Source organism: Pleurodeles waltl, chromosome 6 (assembly GCF_031143425.1).
Source record: "Pleurodeles waltl isolate 20211129_DDA chromosome 6, aPleWal1.hap1.20221129, whole genome shotgun sequence".
Lineage (NCBI taxonomy): Eukaryota > Metazoa > Chordata > Amphibia > Caudata > Salamandridae > Pleurodeles > Pleurodeles waltl.
Genome location: NC_090445.1, coordinates 1,390,362,359 through 1,390,376,606, shown reverse-complemented (window position 1 = coordinate 1,390,376,606; position 14,248 = coordinate 1,390,362,359). Strand labels below are relative to the sequence as shown.

Genomic DNA, 14,248 nt, shown 5'->3' with positions numbered 1-14,248 from the left:
TATAAGAGATATGGAGCAAAGTAACAGTTACCAGAGACCTCACAAAATTACCCTTCCCCAAACACTCTATTGCGTGCAACCCTGACTTTACATCAGCGCTACCCTAACATTCTTTCTCGGACTGGATTAAGGGTGAGTGAAGAATACTACAAGATCTTTCAGGGAGAAACAATCAAATCTTTTGAACAATAAAAACAATGCGCAGCTTCAATACCGCCAATTGCGCCACTAGGCTCTACATCCTCCCAATGTGATATAGCCAATCGTGCGCTCACTCTTTTTGAGACAATGGTTCATAATTTCGAAGGAACCTGTGTCTTGATTTCCAAAGCATGCAGTCCTACAACAATTCCGCATAATCCCTAGCCATATCAGAGAATGGGAACTCGCTAGCACCCAGGACATCACAAGGAAACAATTGGAACGTCTAAGGCATGATGTCCCCAAGATATATCAGTGTTGCCAAGCAGGAAACTACTTACAAAGTTACGACACACTGTTACTACGCCCCTACCTCTTTGTGCTCCATCTACCCAACAGTATCGCCTATCTACTGGAGATGTGGCGATTAGCAGGGAGACTTTTTCCCCATATGGTGAAAGTGTCCGCCCATCACTTTGTTGTGACTAAGAATTTCTTTCCAGAATAAAGACACGCTATGATACCATATCCCCATGTGGCACGGGACTACGTCTGCTGACGTTACATAAAATGACTTATTCAGATTGGTACCTGACCGAGCACAACAGGTGCAGCGAAACAATTAATAGCTCTTGCATGGAAGAGCAGGCTCCACCTGTGGCAGCTTGGTTCACAAGACTGACATACCCTGGCAATGGAACACATAACTCACAAACGTTCAGGCTCCGACAACAAATTTACACGACTGACACCCTCATAGATCACAAGTCTAAGCTGGAATAGGTTTTCAACCAATCCGACTACAGGCACTGCACCTGGGCAGTTGACCAAAGGGAACAATGACGGACTTTTCCCCACCTTTTATAGACACCTTGCCCAGTTGCCGATTTACCAACAGTGCTATGAATGCTCCCAGCTACTACTGGCTAACATTCTGCAACTAATACATCAATGCACCACTGCCTCAGTTATGGACATGCACCCCTAGTTAAACTCCTCCACACTGCCCCCCCCTCCCCCTACCACCACCACCCATTCTCCCCTGCCCCTTGTCTCCGTTCACTAGATGGACATAATTCCTCCTTTATCCCAGCCCGTGCGAGTTGGGAAAGCTTTCCCTATAATACAGCCACACTTCAGCATGTATCTGCGGCCTTTTCTGCCATAGCAGACACCAACCCCACTTGAAGATTACTGCCTTGGATTGGCACTATATTGGTCTTTTGTGATACCCTTATTTTTTCTTTTTTTGTGTGACTTTCTCGACTTCTTACGCTGTTCAACAGAACAATGACGCATTGTATTGTGCCCTCCCACCTTTTTAGGGTTGCGCATGCTGTAAGGAAATGCCTCCTTGGCATGGTTACCCCCTGACTTTTTGCCTTTGCTGATGCTAAGTTTTGATTTGAAAGTGTGCTGAGGCCTGCTAACCAGGCCCCAGCTCCAGTGTTCTTTCCCTAACCTGTACTTTTGTTTTCACAATTGGCACACCCTGGCATCCAGGTAAGTCCCTTGTAACTGGTACCCCTGGTACCAAGGGCCCTGATGCCAGGGAAGGTCTCTAAGGGCTGCAGCATGTCTTATGCCACCCTGGGGACCCCTCACTCAGCACAGACACACTGCTTGCCAGCTTGTGTGTGCTGGTGAGGACAAAATGAGTAAGTCGACATGGCACTCCCCTCAGGGTGCCATGCCAACCTCACCCTGCCTATGCAGTATAGATAAGTCACCCCTCTAGCAGGCCTTACAGCCCTAAGGCAGGGTGCACTATACCATAGGTGAGGGCACCAGTGCATGAGCACTGTGCCCCTACAGTGTCTAAGCAAAACCTTAGACATTGTAAGTGCAGGGTAGCCATAAGAGTATATGGTCTGGGAGTCTGTCATGCACGAACTGCACAGCACCATAATGGCTACACTGAAAACTGGGAAGTTTGGTATCAAACTTCTCAGCACAATAAATGCACACTGATGCCAGTGTACATTTTATTGTAACATACACCCCAGAGGGCACCTTAGAGGTGCCCCCTGAAACCTTAACCAACTACCCGTGTAGGCTGACTGGTTTTAGCAGCCTGCCACACTCGAGACATGTTGCTGGCCACATGGGGAGAGTGCCTTTGTCACTCTGTGGCTAGTAACAAAGCCTGTACCTGTTGGAGATGCTTATCACCTCCCCCTTGCAGGACTGTAGCACCTGGCGGTGAGCCTCAAAGGCTCACCCCCTTTGTTACAGCACCACAGGGCATTCCAGCTAGTGGAGTTGCCCGCCCCCTCTGGCCACGGCCCCACTTTTGGCGGCAAGGCCGGAGGAGATAATGAGAAAAACAAGGAGTCACTGGACAGTCAGGACAGCCCCTAAGGCAACCTGAGCTGAGGTGACTGACTTTTAGAAATCCTCCATCTTGCAGATGGAGGATTCTCCCAATAGGGATAGGAATGTGACCCCCTCCCCTTGGGAGAAGGCATAAAGAGGGTGTACCCACCCTCAGGGCTAGTAGCCATTGGCTACTGCCCTCCCTGACCTAAACACCCACCTAAATTCTGTATTTAGGGGCTCCCCTGAACCTAGGAACTCAGATTCCTGCAACCTAAGAAGAAGAGGACTGCTAAGCTGAAAAACCCTGCAGAGAAGACCCAGCTCTACCGGCCTGTCTCCCCACTTCTAAAAGACACTGGACCAGCGACCTCTGAATCCTCAGAGGACTGCCCTGCTCTAGAAGGACCAAGAAACTCCAGAGGACAGCGGCTCTGTTCACCCAAGACTGCAACTTTGTTTCCAAAGAAGCAACTTCAAGACAACTGCATTTCCCGCCGGAAGCGTGAGACTTGCTACTCTGCACCCGACGCCCACGGCCCGACTTGTGGAAAAACAACACTTCAGGGAGGACTCCCCGGCGACTACGAGACTGAGTAGCCAGAGTTGCCCCCCCCCCCCCCCCGAGCCCTACAGCGACGCCTACAGAGGGAATCCAGAGGCTCCCCCTGACCGCGACCGCCTGACTCCCAGATCCCGATGCCTGGAAAAGACTCTGCACCCGCAGCCCCCAGGACCTGAAAGATCAGAACTCCAGTGCAGGAGTGATCCCCAGGAGGCCCTCTCCCTTGCCCAGGTGGTGGCTACTCCGAGGAGCTATATGTGATTTACTTGAAAACTGTGTATGCTATTTTGATTATTCAAAGTTCCTAAAGTACTTACCTGCAATACCTTTCATTTGAAGTATTACATGTAAAATTTGAACCTGTGGTTCTTAAAATAAACTAAGAAAATATATTTTTCTATACAAAAACCTATTGGCCTGGAATGGTCTCTGAGTGTGTCTTCCTCATGTATTGCCTGTGTATATACAACAAATGCTTAACACTACTCCTTTGATAAGCCTACTGCTCGACCACACTACCACAAAATAGAGCATTAGTATTATCTCTTTTTGCCACTATCTTACCTCTAAGGGGAACCCTTGGACTCTGTGCATACTATTCCTTACTTTGAAATAGTGCATACAGAGCCAACTTCCTACACATGCGTATCGCAGCGAGATGCTTTAGGGTTTAGAAAAGGGCTCGGAGCCCTGTCGAAATCACGTCAGTGTTTTTCATTGGTTCGTGGGCTTGCCTAATAAAATCTGCTTGCTTTCATTAGTCGAAGGCATGCCTAAGTCATGCCTTTTCCGGTGGCTAGCCCTCCTCGAGCGCATCGACCGAGTACAGAAAACGTGCGAGGCTCGCAGTTTTCTGTCCGGCTTGTGGACTACTTGTTCTCTAATTTACTAGTGCGATTTCGCTTGCCAGAAGTCTAGCACTTTACATAGTTAATTGCACTTTTTCGGTTTACGTACATAAATGCACTTTTGCCGATAGCGTTGTAAACTCCTAACCCGACTTTTCACCTATCAGCTCTAACATGAGCAAATGCGAGACCCGATGCATTGTAAATGCTTGTTTGTTTTATTATTGCAATGTATATTTTTGTGGAAACCTAATAAAAAGATTAAGCAAAAAAAAAATTCGGAAGCTTCTAAGAACATTGCAAAACAGACAATATCGGGACAGTTGAGCTCCTGGATATATTTTAAAGTTATATCCTATTCCAGGAGTGTGGAAAGTAGAAACATGTAGGTGTGCGTATGAATGTGTCATACAACTATTGCCCTAAAAAAATATGCTCTAGTGAATTGCAAGAAACCCTTTACTTGCCAAAACAAAAAAGCAAAAGATGTCTGTACTGTGCTTGTTACAACTGGCTCCACCTATCACACTTCTTTCCACTCCAGTTTACTGAACTTCAACGTACAAGCTGTGTTGCTTTAATACATATTTAATAAGCATTAATACAAATTAAAAAAATTCCAAACTAACTTTTTTGTGCTAAATCCTTTTATACAATATTTGAAAAACTCAGTTGCTATTTCAGCAAAGAAAGTGAAGAACATAATGCTTGACACAAAGTGTACAACATATAATTAGGTGCTAATAATACCCTATCACATCCCATTAACAGCTGTTTCACAGCCTCCGCACACTCAACCGAAGGACCCTTCACCTGTCTACATTGCTGTTTCTCCTGCAACGTAGACACATGTCTGCGTTGCACCCACACAGAAGACTACGCACAACCAAGCACCACTGCATCGCATCTTGCTAAACGCCTGCTCCTTATGCAAACACCCACCGAAATCTGGGACACCATCACCACCCATTACCCGGACGCCGCTTTAATCTTCAAAACATGGCTAACACCCTCCTCAAATCTCCACAATCACCACAGACACCCCCCAATGAATACAAGATGATACATCGAAACCGCACCAACAAACATGGTGGGGTATGGCCATCATCTTCAAGAAAACCATCAATGCACTATCACTGACAATATTCCAATACACTTTCACTGACGACACACCAACGCTCATCGTGGAGCACCTCAACTTCTGACTCCAGACCGCTGCCACACCACAATGCAAGGGACTCTTGCACACAGACCCCTGGGACCATGCCCAGCCTTCTGCGACACCATTGCCAACCTCATTGCCCCCTCAACTCCATTCACTAGGTCCTAGTGGCAATCTCAATTTTCATTTTAAGGACACCACCTCCACTTCCCTCAGAGAACCTCGCCAACATTGGCCTCATCCAGCTGGTCACCAAATCCACACACAAAGCCCGACACCGCCTTCAGGTCGTCCAAAACTTTACCACCTCGAACACAAAACCCGCTAACGGTATCCAGGCTTAAACCAGCTAAAACCAACACCTCTAGCGAGATGGTACATTCCAGAGCTCAGAAACTCCAAACACGACTGCCACTGAATCGAGAAACAATGTTGAGTGACCAAGGACCTGTCCGACAAAGCCACCTTCAAGGTAGCCCTCAACAACTACCACCACCACCACATGAAGACAGCAAAAATAGCAGCAATCACTGCCTGTATTGACACCGCTGCCAACAACACACAAGAACTCTCAGGAGTAGCAAGGAATTCTCTAACCCAATAGCCACAGATACCTCCATACATCCACCTATCCTAGAAACTCTGCGACACCCTCTCAGACTACTTCCACAGAAAGATCACCACCATATACAACAATTTGGACCCCTAACCCTCATGCCTAGACAACATCTCTCAAGCATCTAACACCAGCCACACAATAACCTCCCGGTCCCCAATTACCATACAGACCAAGCAGCAATGCCATCCATCCACTCCGGGGCACCCACCAACCCCTGTTCCCACTAGCTTTTCAACCTCCGTCTCAACACTATTAGCACGAAACTAAACAACACCCTCAACAACTCCATTTCCATGGCAACCGTCCCAGATGAATGGAAGCACGCAGACATCCGACCCCCTACTAAAGAAAGCTTCAGTCGACCCAAGAGACCTGAAAAAAAAGTACAGACTGAGCTCCCTGCTCCCCTTCCCGGCCAAAGTGCTCGAGAAAGCCATCAACCAATAGCTCACCGACCACGCAGGAAACCTATGCATCATCTTTGACTGCCAATAATCCATGAATTAAGTAAACTCAGTTGCCTCCTCCAGCTTCTACATCCTCTTTGAGCGTATCTTCAAACAGATCCCTACGGACACCAGAAAGACAGTCACACTAACCCTTGTCACCAGCAGCCTCGACTGTAGCAACGTTCTACACCGGAGTGTCCTCCCAGCTACTTAAGTCTCCAGACGCTACAGAACACCGCACGCAGCCAGACTAATCGTCAACCTCCTCAAGCATCACCCTACACCTCAAGACCCTCCCTCCACCCCCATCCATGCCAGCAGAGATTGCAGGCAAGTCCTGGAACAGCCTGCCCCTCCACCTACGAAAAGCTCCCTCCCTGGCGGACTTCAGAAGGAGACTCAAGATGTGGCTTTTAGACAGAGACACAGCACCCTCAGCGCCGAGATACCCTTAGGGGTGATAGTGCTGCGCTTTACAAATGCTATGATTGATGGGGCAAACACTGGGCCCAACATCCAGGCTTCTGACAAAATGTGTCCACCAGAGCTACAATAGAGTGCAGTCAGAGTACCAATCAAGCACTGGAATAGCAAATTGGTCTCTACTGCAAGACCTTTTGGCCTTGAGACTTATTTTCCTCTAGATGGCCACTGCACTTGCATGGACACGGTTATAATTTTTTTTTTTTTAAGGATTTGGCTTTAGGTTTAGAAAAATCATTTCAAGATGGCCACTATGTATGTCCATGCTGATTTAAATTATTTTTCTTAAACAAACAAAAAAAACAAGCATTGGCAAATTCGAAAATCTAACCTATGCAAGCTCTACTGGTTTTTTCACTTCATTTTAGCCATGTTGTACAACAGCACAGCTACAGTACATTGTATAGTGTGGTATGGCCTGCTATTGTATGGCCTGGTATGGTGTGGAGTGGTTTGTCATTCTAGTGCAAGTTATGATATTGTATAGCAAGTAATTGCATAGTATGGTTTTGACACTATAGTATTGTTTCACCTGTCATTGTGTGGTATGGTATAAGCTGTTGTTGAATATGATATGGCCCAACACTGTATTGTATGGTATTGTGTGGTCTGTCATCGTATGGTATGGTATGGCATGGAATGACCTATAATTTTATGGTATGCTAAGGTTTTGTCAGTCACTGCATAGTATGTATGATATGGTATGTGTAGGAAGTTGGCTCTGTATGTGCTATTTCAAAGTAAGGAATAGCATGCACAGAGTCCAAGGGTTCCCCTTAGAGGTAAGATAGTGGCAAAAAGAGATAATACTAATGCTCTATTTTGTGGTAGTGTGGTCGAGCAGTAGGCTTATCCAAGGAGTAGTGTTAAGCATTTGTTGTACATACACATAGACAATAAATGAGGTACACACACTCAGAGACAAATCCAGCCAATAGGTTTTTGTATAGAAAAATATCTTTTCTTAGTTTATTTTAAGAACCACAGGTTCAAATTCTACATGTAATATCTCATTCGAAAGGTATTGCAGGTAAGTACTTTAGGAACTTCAAATCATCAAAATTGCATGTATACTTTTCAAGTTATTCACAAATAGCTGTTTTAAAAGTGGACACTTAGTGCAATTTTCACAGTTCCTAGGGGAGGTAAGTATTAGTTAGGTTAACCAGGTAAGTAAGGCACTTACAGGGCTTAGTTCTTGGTCCAAGGTAGCCCACCGTTGGGGGTTCAGAGCAACCCCAAAGTCACCACACCAGCAGCTCAGGGCCGGTCAGGTGCAGAGTTCAAAGTGGTGCCCAAAACGCATAGGCTAGAATGGAGAGAAGGGGGTGCCCCGGTTCCGGTCTGCTTGCAGGTAAGTACCCGCGTCTTCGGAGGGCAGACCAGGGGGGTTTTGTAGGGCACCGGGGGGGACACAAGCCCACACAGAAATTTCACCCTCAGCAGCGCGGGGGCGGCCGGGTGCAGTGTAGAAACAGGCGTCGGGTTCGCAATGTTAGTCTATGAGAGATCTCGGGATCTCTTCAGCGCTGCAGGCAGGCAAGGGGGGGATTCCTCGGGGAAACCTCCACTTGGGCAAGGGAGAGGGACTCCTGGGGGTCACTTCTCCAGTGAAAGTCCGGTCCTTCAGGTCCTGGGGGCTGCGGGTGCAGGGTCTCTCCCAGGCGTCGGGACTTTGGATTCAAAGAGTCGCGGTCAGGGGAAGCCTCGGGATTCCCTCTGCAGGCGGCGCTGTGGGGGCTCAGGGGGGACAGGTTTTGGTACTCACAGTATCAGAGTAGTCCTGGGGTCCCTCCTGAGGTGTTGGATCTCCACCAGCCGAGTCGGGGTCGCCGGGTGCAGTGTTGCAAGTCTCACGCTTCTTGCGGGGAGCTTGCAGGGTTCTTTCAAAGCTGCTGGAAACAAAGTTGCAGCCTTTCTTGGAGCAGGTCCGCTGTCCTCGGGAGTTTCTTGTCTTTTCGAAGCAGGGGCAGTCCTCAGAGGATGTCGAGGTCGCTGGTCCCTTTGGAAGGCGTCGCTGGAGCAGGATCTTTGGAAGGCAGGAGACAGGCCGGTGAGTTTCTGGAGCCAAGGCAGTTGTCGTCTTCTGGTCTTCCGCTGCAGGGGTTTTCAGCTGGGCAGTCCTTCTTCTTGTAGTTGCAGGAATCTAATTTTCTAGGGTTCAGGGTAGCCCTTAAATACTAAATTTAAGGGCGTGTTTAGGTCTGGGGGGTTAGTAGCCAATGGCTACTAGCCCTGAGGGTGGGTACACCCTCTTTGTGCCTCCTCCCAAGGGGAGGGGGTCACAATCCTAACCCTATTGGGGGAATCCTCCATCTGCAAGATGGAGGATTTCTAAAAGTTAGAGTCACTTCAGCTCAGGACACCTTAGGGGCTGTCCTGACTGGCCAGTGACTCCTCCTTGTTTTTCTCATTATTTTCTCCGGCCTTGCCGCCAAAAGTGGGGCCTGGCCGGAGGGGGCGGGCAACTCCACTAGCTGGAGTGTCCTGCTGGGTTGGCACAAAGGAGGTGAGCCTTTGAGGCTCACCGCCAGGTGTGACAATTCCTGCCTGGGGGAGGTGTTAGCATCTCCACCCAGTGCAGGCTTTGTTACTGGCCTCAGAGTGACAAAGGCACTCTCCCCATGGGGCCAGCAACATGTCTCGGTTTGTGGCAGGCTGCTAAAACTAGTCAGCCTACACAGATAGTCGGTTAAGTTTCAGGGGGCACCTCTAAGGTGCCCTCTGGGGTGTATTTTACAATAAAATGTACACTGGCATCAGTGTGCATTTATTGTGCTGAGAAGTTTGATACCAAACTTCCCAGTTTTCAGTGTAGCCATTATGGTGCTGTGGAGTTCGTGTTTGACAAACTCCCAGACCATATACTCTTATGGCTACCCTGCACTTACAATGTCTAAGGTTTTGTTTAGACACTGTAGGGGTACCATGCTCATGCACTGGTACCCTCACCTATGGTATAGTGCACCCTGCCTTAGGGCTGTAAGGCCTGCTAGAGGGGTGTCTTACCTATACTGCATAGGCAGTGAGAGGCTGGCATGGCACCCTGAGGGGAGTGCCATGTCGACTTACTCGTTTTGTCCTCACTAGCACACACAAGCTGGCAAGCAGGGTGTCTGTGCTGAGTGAGAGGTCTCCAGGGTGGCATAAGACATGCTGCAGCCCTTAGAGACCTTCCTTGGCATCAGGGCCCTTGGTACTAGAAGTACCAGTTACAAGGGACTTATCTGGATGCCAGGGTCTGCCAATTGTGGATACAAAAGTACAGGTTAGGGAAAGAACACTGGTGCTGGGGCCTGGTTAGCAGGCCTCAGCACACTTTCAATTGTAAACATAGCATCAGCAAAGGCAAAAAGTCAGGGGGCAACCATGCCAAGGAGGCATTTCCTTACAGTATGTCTATCATTGTACAGTACGGTATGGCTGTCATTGTATAGTATGGTATGGTATGGTATGGTATGGCCTGGGATGGTATGGTAATGGAGATAGCTGCTAAAAGACACAGGGATGTCTAATGAAATGAAAAGGGGGGAGGGGAGGCACAGGAACGGAAGGAGAGAGGGAGGGAGAAAAGGCAAAACAGATGGACTGAGGGAGACAGGGAAACACGAAGGAATGTGTCTGCAATGCAGCTAGAACCAAAAAAAGTCAGAAACATTTAAGTGACAGCTGCACTCCGAAAAAAACTCTTGGCTATAGTGTAGCATGTTTAAAAGCAGTAACAAAGACTGAGCTGAGGGGTCAAAGGGACAGAAGGTGGGTTTTTTTTTGGTGGGGTGTGGCGGCTGGGGGGTGGGGGGGTCAGAAAAATATAATGAACATGTGCAGTCTGAAAATAATCTCTGCCACAATGAAGAGTACTTTAAGCAGAGAGGGAATGCCTGGAAACATGATGCACTATTATGGAGTGCTTCCTCACAGATGCAGTTTTATAGTGTGCTTCCTTCAAAAGACAAAAAGAGGCAACCTTAAAAGCACGAGCAGCGAAGGGACACTAAGTAGGAAGGAAAGCCGTACTTTGGCCATGCAGCACTGGAGGAAAAAGCGCGCACAGGAAATAAAACCAGCATGCGTTAACCAAACAAAAGCATGGAAATAAGAGTGATTAGGCAAAAAATCTAATTGTTCAAGATGCCCACAGTGTGCACATGCATATACAACAGCCATCTTTTTATATTATTTTTAATTTTCCATTCCAATATAGAGGACAGCCATCTTGAAACAATAAATCAAAAGAATTAAAGTATGCAAATCCTGCACTTTGAGAAAAAAGCACGGTCCAGGCTCTTAGTAATTAAGGACATTTTAGGAAGTGGCTGTGGAAGATTACACCATGGTGGGGGTGGGGGAGGAGGGCAAAATCCGCTTGGCAGAAGAGTTCTGCTGTCAGGCCTCATACAAGTGAAAGGAAATTTAAAAATGTGGTTGTGTGATGGGGAGGGGGCAGAGTGGCAAATGAGGAACTAAGAAGCACTGCAGTAATTGTCTGGCACAAAAAAAAAACAAAAAAAAAAGGGGGGAAAAAAACACACAAAATTTAAAACTATTTTTGAAAAAAGTAATCAAGCAGTGAGACGATTACAAAGGGGACACAAGGAATGACAAGGCGGTGGAGGATTTTTGATAGCGGGAAGTGAGAAGTGATGCACACATAAAGGGCTGAAACACAACTAAATAGTCCCTTCACATCACCAGTGGAAGCATACAAGTCATTCCCATCAGAAGTGATATTAAAAAAAACTATGATTAAGGGATTGGACAGTGAAGAGGGGGAAAAACATCAAATAAGGAGCAAAGAAGTACAACAGACTAGAATGCAACCCAATATCATTAGCAAGGGTGTAATCTAAAGCATGCATTGTGTATTGTAATCAATATAGGTCTTGTGACAACAGACAACTAAGCAGTCTGTTGGTCAAGACCGAAAAAAAAATAAGATGCTTTTATGGATACCACTTTGTAGAGCTGAGCTTTCAAAAAAAAAAAAAAAAATTCAATGGAGGGACCATAAAGTCAAGGTACGACAGGATAAATAAGACAAAAGACAAATACCATGATGCCCCTTACCCGAGGCTAATGGCCGGATCCACTCTTTGCTGTTCAGATCAAGTCTCCATAGGTCATTGAAGGCAGCATTGCAGCTGCTCTGTGTGCAGCCCCCAAACACATACATTGACTGGTTGGCATCATAATAACACGCACCTGGGAAAAGAACGGAAAACGCATCATTCCTGGGCTCGAAACCCCAGATAAAATTAAAGGCAAGGTCCAGACCGTAGTTTTCAGTATTAGTTACTTTCTTAACTAGAAGGAAAGAAATCAGAGGCCATAGTCTAAATGAGTAAGGAATTAACCCACTTATTACTAAAAATCTCTCTTAAAGATAGGACCAAATACTAAAACGTCTGAGTGGTTAAGTGTGCCACCACTTATAGTGATCCTCCTCACTCCGGAGAGGCCAATGGCAATAGGCAGGGAAGTTATAATTAACTTTTAGCAAGCAACTATGGGCTATTAATCACTTTCACAGTCATTCCTTTATAAAGTGATAGCATAACAGTGCTAACAGACATGGAAAATGAGCTTACCTTAAAACCCTCAAACAGAGCTAGGAACTACTATAGATAACAGGGAATGCATACCCTGCGTCATGAGCGTAGGTTCTGAAGACCACTGAAGGATGCACTGCTGTTGCACCTTTTAGAGCTGTTCAGAGAGTCATGAATCACTGATGCCTAGGATCTCACCGGTTTAAGTGAATGAAGGTGACACAGTCCAAGCAGTATTAGCGTCAAAAAGTTGGCAGCTAGTCTCTAGGCCCGGTCAGTGCCTGTTTTGTTAACCTTTCGTTTTGTTAATACCACTGGGCCATATATCTCTCTCTCGAAGATAAACTCGTTTTAGGTCTCTAAAAGCATGTAAGTGAGTGAGTGAGTAAGCGCGTGTGTGTTGATAACAGACCAATCAATGAAAAGGTTGGCTAAAGCCCCCTTTAAATACATTTATTATTATACATATAATTTTGCTAAAATCCAATGGCTAAATTCTGATCCTAAAATGAAAGTCACAGTCTCCTTAAAAATGGTCAGGGTGACCCGCAAATGTTCACTTTGTCTCAGAGGTACACAAAGGCTTGAGGCAAGTGAGGGGGGCACTGATGACGGCCCTCACCCCATATTGGAGGCCATACAAACTTACAGTAGTGAAGTGAGCAAAACCGAGGCAGAGTCCTCCTTCCTTTGTGCATTGCAAAGGATGCCCAGAATCAACTTGGGCAGCCTACGTTCTACATGAGTGAAACCTGCTCAGTCACTGGAACTCCATTTGCCATTATCAAGCAGTGTAGAAACACTAAGGATGTCAGAATTCAGATGGAGAAGAGGTAAGTTAGGGTATTTTGTGCAATCGGCAGCATGAATTAAGGACACCGATCACTTTTCTGATCATATTCTTCAAAATGTTCTCCGTTGAGGAAGGGTGCTGTTTAATGACCTTTAGCCTTGTTTAAAGCAAACTAAATTGCTCCCAGTTAGTATAGGTGTACTTGATCAAAGGCGTATGTCATTCTGTGAGGCCCTTCAGTCACAAAACAACCCTCGATTTTTATTCCGTAGTTGGGAACAGTGCCTCTTACTCAGAGCATCCACAATGGCATGGGAAAGGAAACCGATTTATTTAATAGAAACTTACTGCTGTAAGGTAATCTATTTTGTGGTTTTAGAAAGCACTGCATATCTATCTGACAAAACCCAAGAGCGATTGATGTAGGATATCAAATCGTTCAATAACTTAACTATTAAATTATTATAGTAAATAATCAATTTTCCAACAGCAAGATGGAAATGGTCTGATTAATGATGCACAGAAATGAAGGTGGGATCCATCTCAAAGCTTTGGAGTGGGTAAATCATTGAGTGTTAGCAGTGGACCGCAGATCACTGCGCCAAAGTATTGCTCTGAAGTGGCTCCCAAGATCAGTTCTACACACTCAGAAGAAAAACTCCCATCTATATTAAAAATGGTAAATCGGCAAATCTTCAAAATGTACCAGCTCAACACGTTAAGGTGCATGTACGCGGTCAATTTACTTGCAGTGAAACATTTTGACTAGCTCTGACTGGTTGATTCTACTAGGAGAGGCGTTCAAGCGAATACTCCACTGATTTTATTTAACCTCCCCATCTAGACACTAGAAAAATGCATGTCATGTTCGCCAAGCTGATTCAAGTATCACATACAGTGCACAACGAGGTAATAACATGATGTAGCCCTACAACAGAAAAACGAGAAGAGACAGCAGTGCAAACTTAGAAACAATACTCACTATGCGAGAATCGCTGAGTGATAGGTGTTCCAGGGTATGGATAGGTCCGGCTTTCCCACTGAATATTGCCCTCCTGAACCGCCTTGATGAAGCCATGATAGCACTGGTGTGCCACACCTAGTAAAAAAAAAATTAAAAAGAAGAGTACAGTAAGTGGGCAAGAACTAAAGGAGCACAGACTAAGCAAACCGTGCATACAGAATATATGGGGTTTACTCAGGACAATGCATGTCATTACAGTTTTAGTATATAATTTTGAGAGAAAAGATTTACTCATTTGGTGCAGCAATTTCTCTAAAGGCCCACTAGCTTGCAGGTTTTTTTCCAGAGGCAATTTGTTA

At 46.1% G+C, this 14,248-nt stretch overlaps 1 protein-coding gene across 3 annotated transcripts in view; it reads right to left on the bottom strand.

The window, feature by feature from the left end:
* FBXO42 (F-box protein 42) overlaps positions 1 to 14,248 on the bottom strand; it is a 297,111-nt gene that overhangs the window by 228,205 nt on the left and 54,658 nt on the right. For all 3 annotated transcript variants that reach the window (XM_069240722.1, XM_069240723.1, XM_069240724.1), the window contains 2 exons: positions 13,908 to 14,024; positions 11,651 to 11,785 (listed from right to left, as the gene is read on the bottom strand). In XM_069240722.1, the coding sequence (XP_069096823.1) occupies positions 11,651 to 11,785; positions 13,908 to 14,024 (252 nt within the window). The remainder of the gene's footprint in view (positions 1 to 11,650; positions 11,786 to 13,907; positions 14,025 to 14,248) is intronic.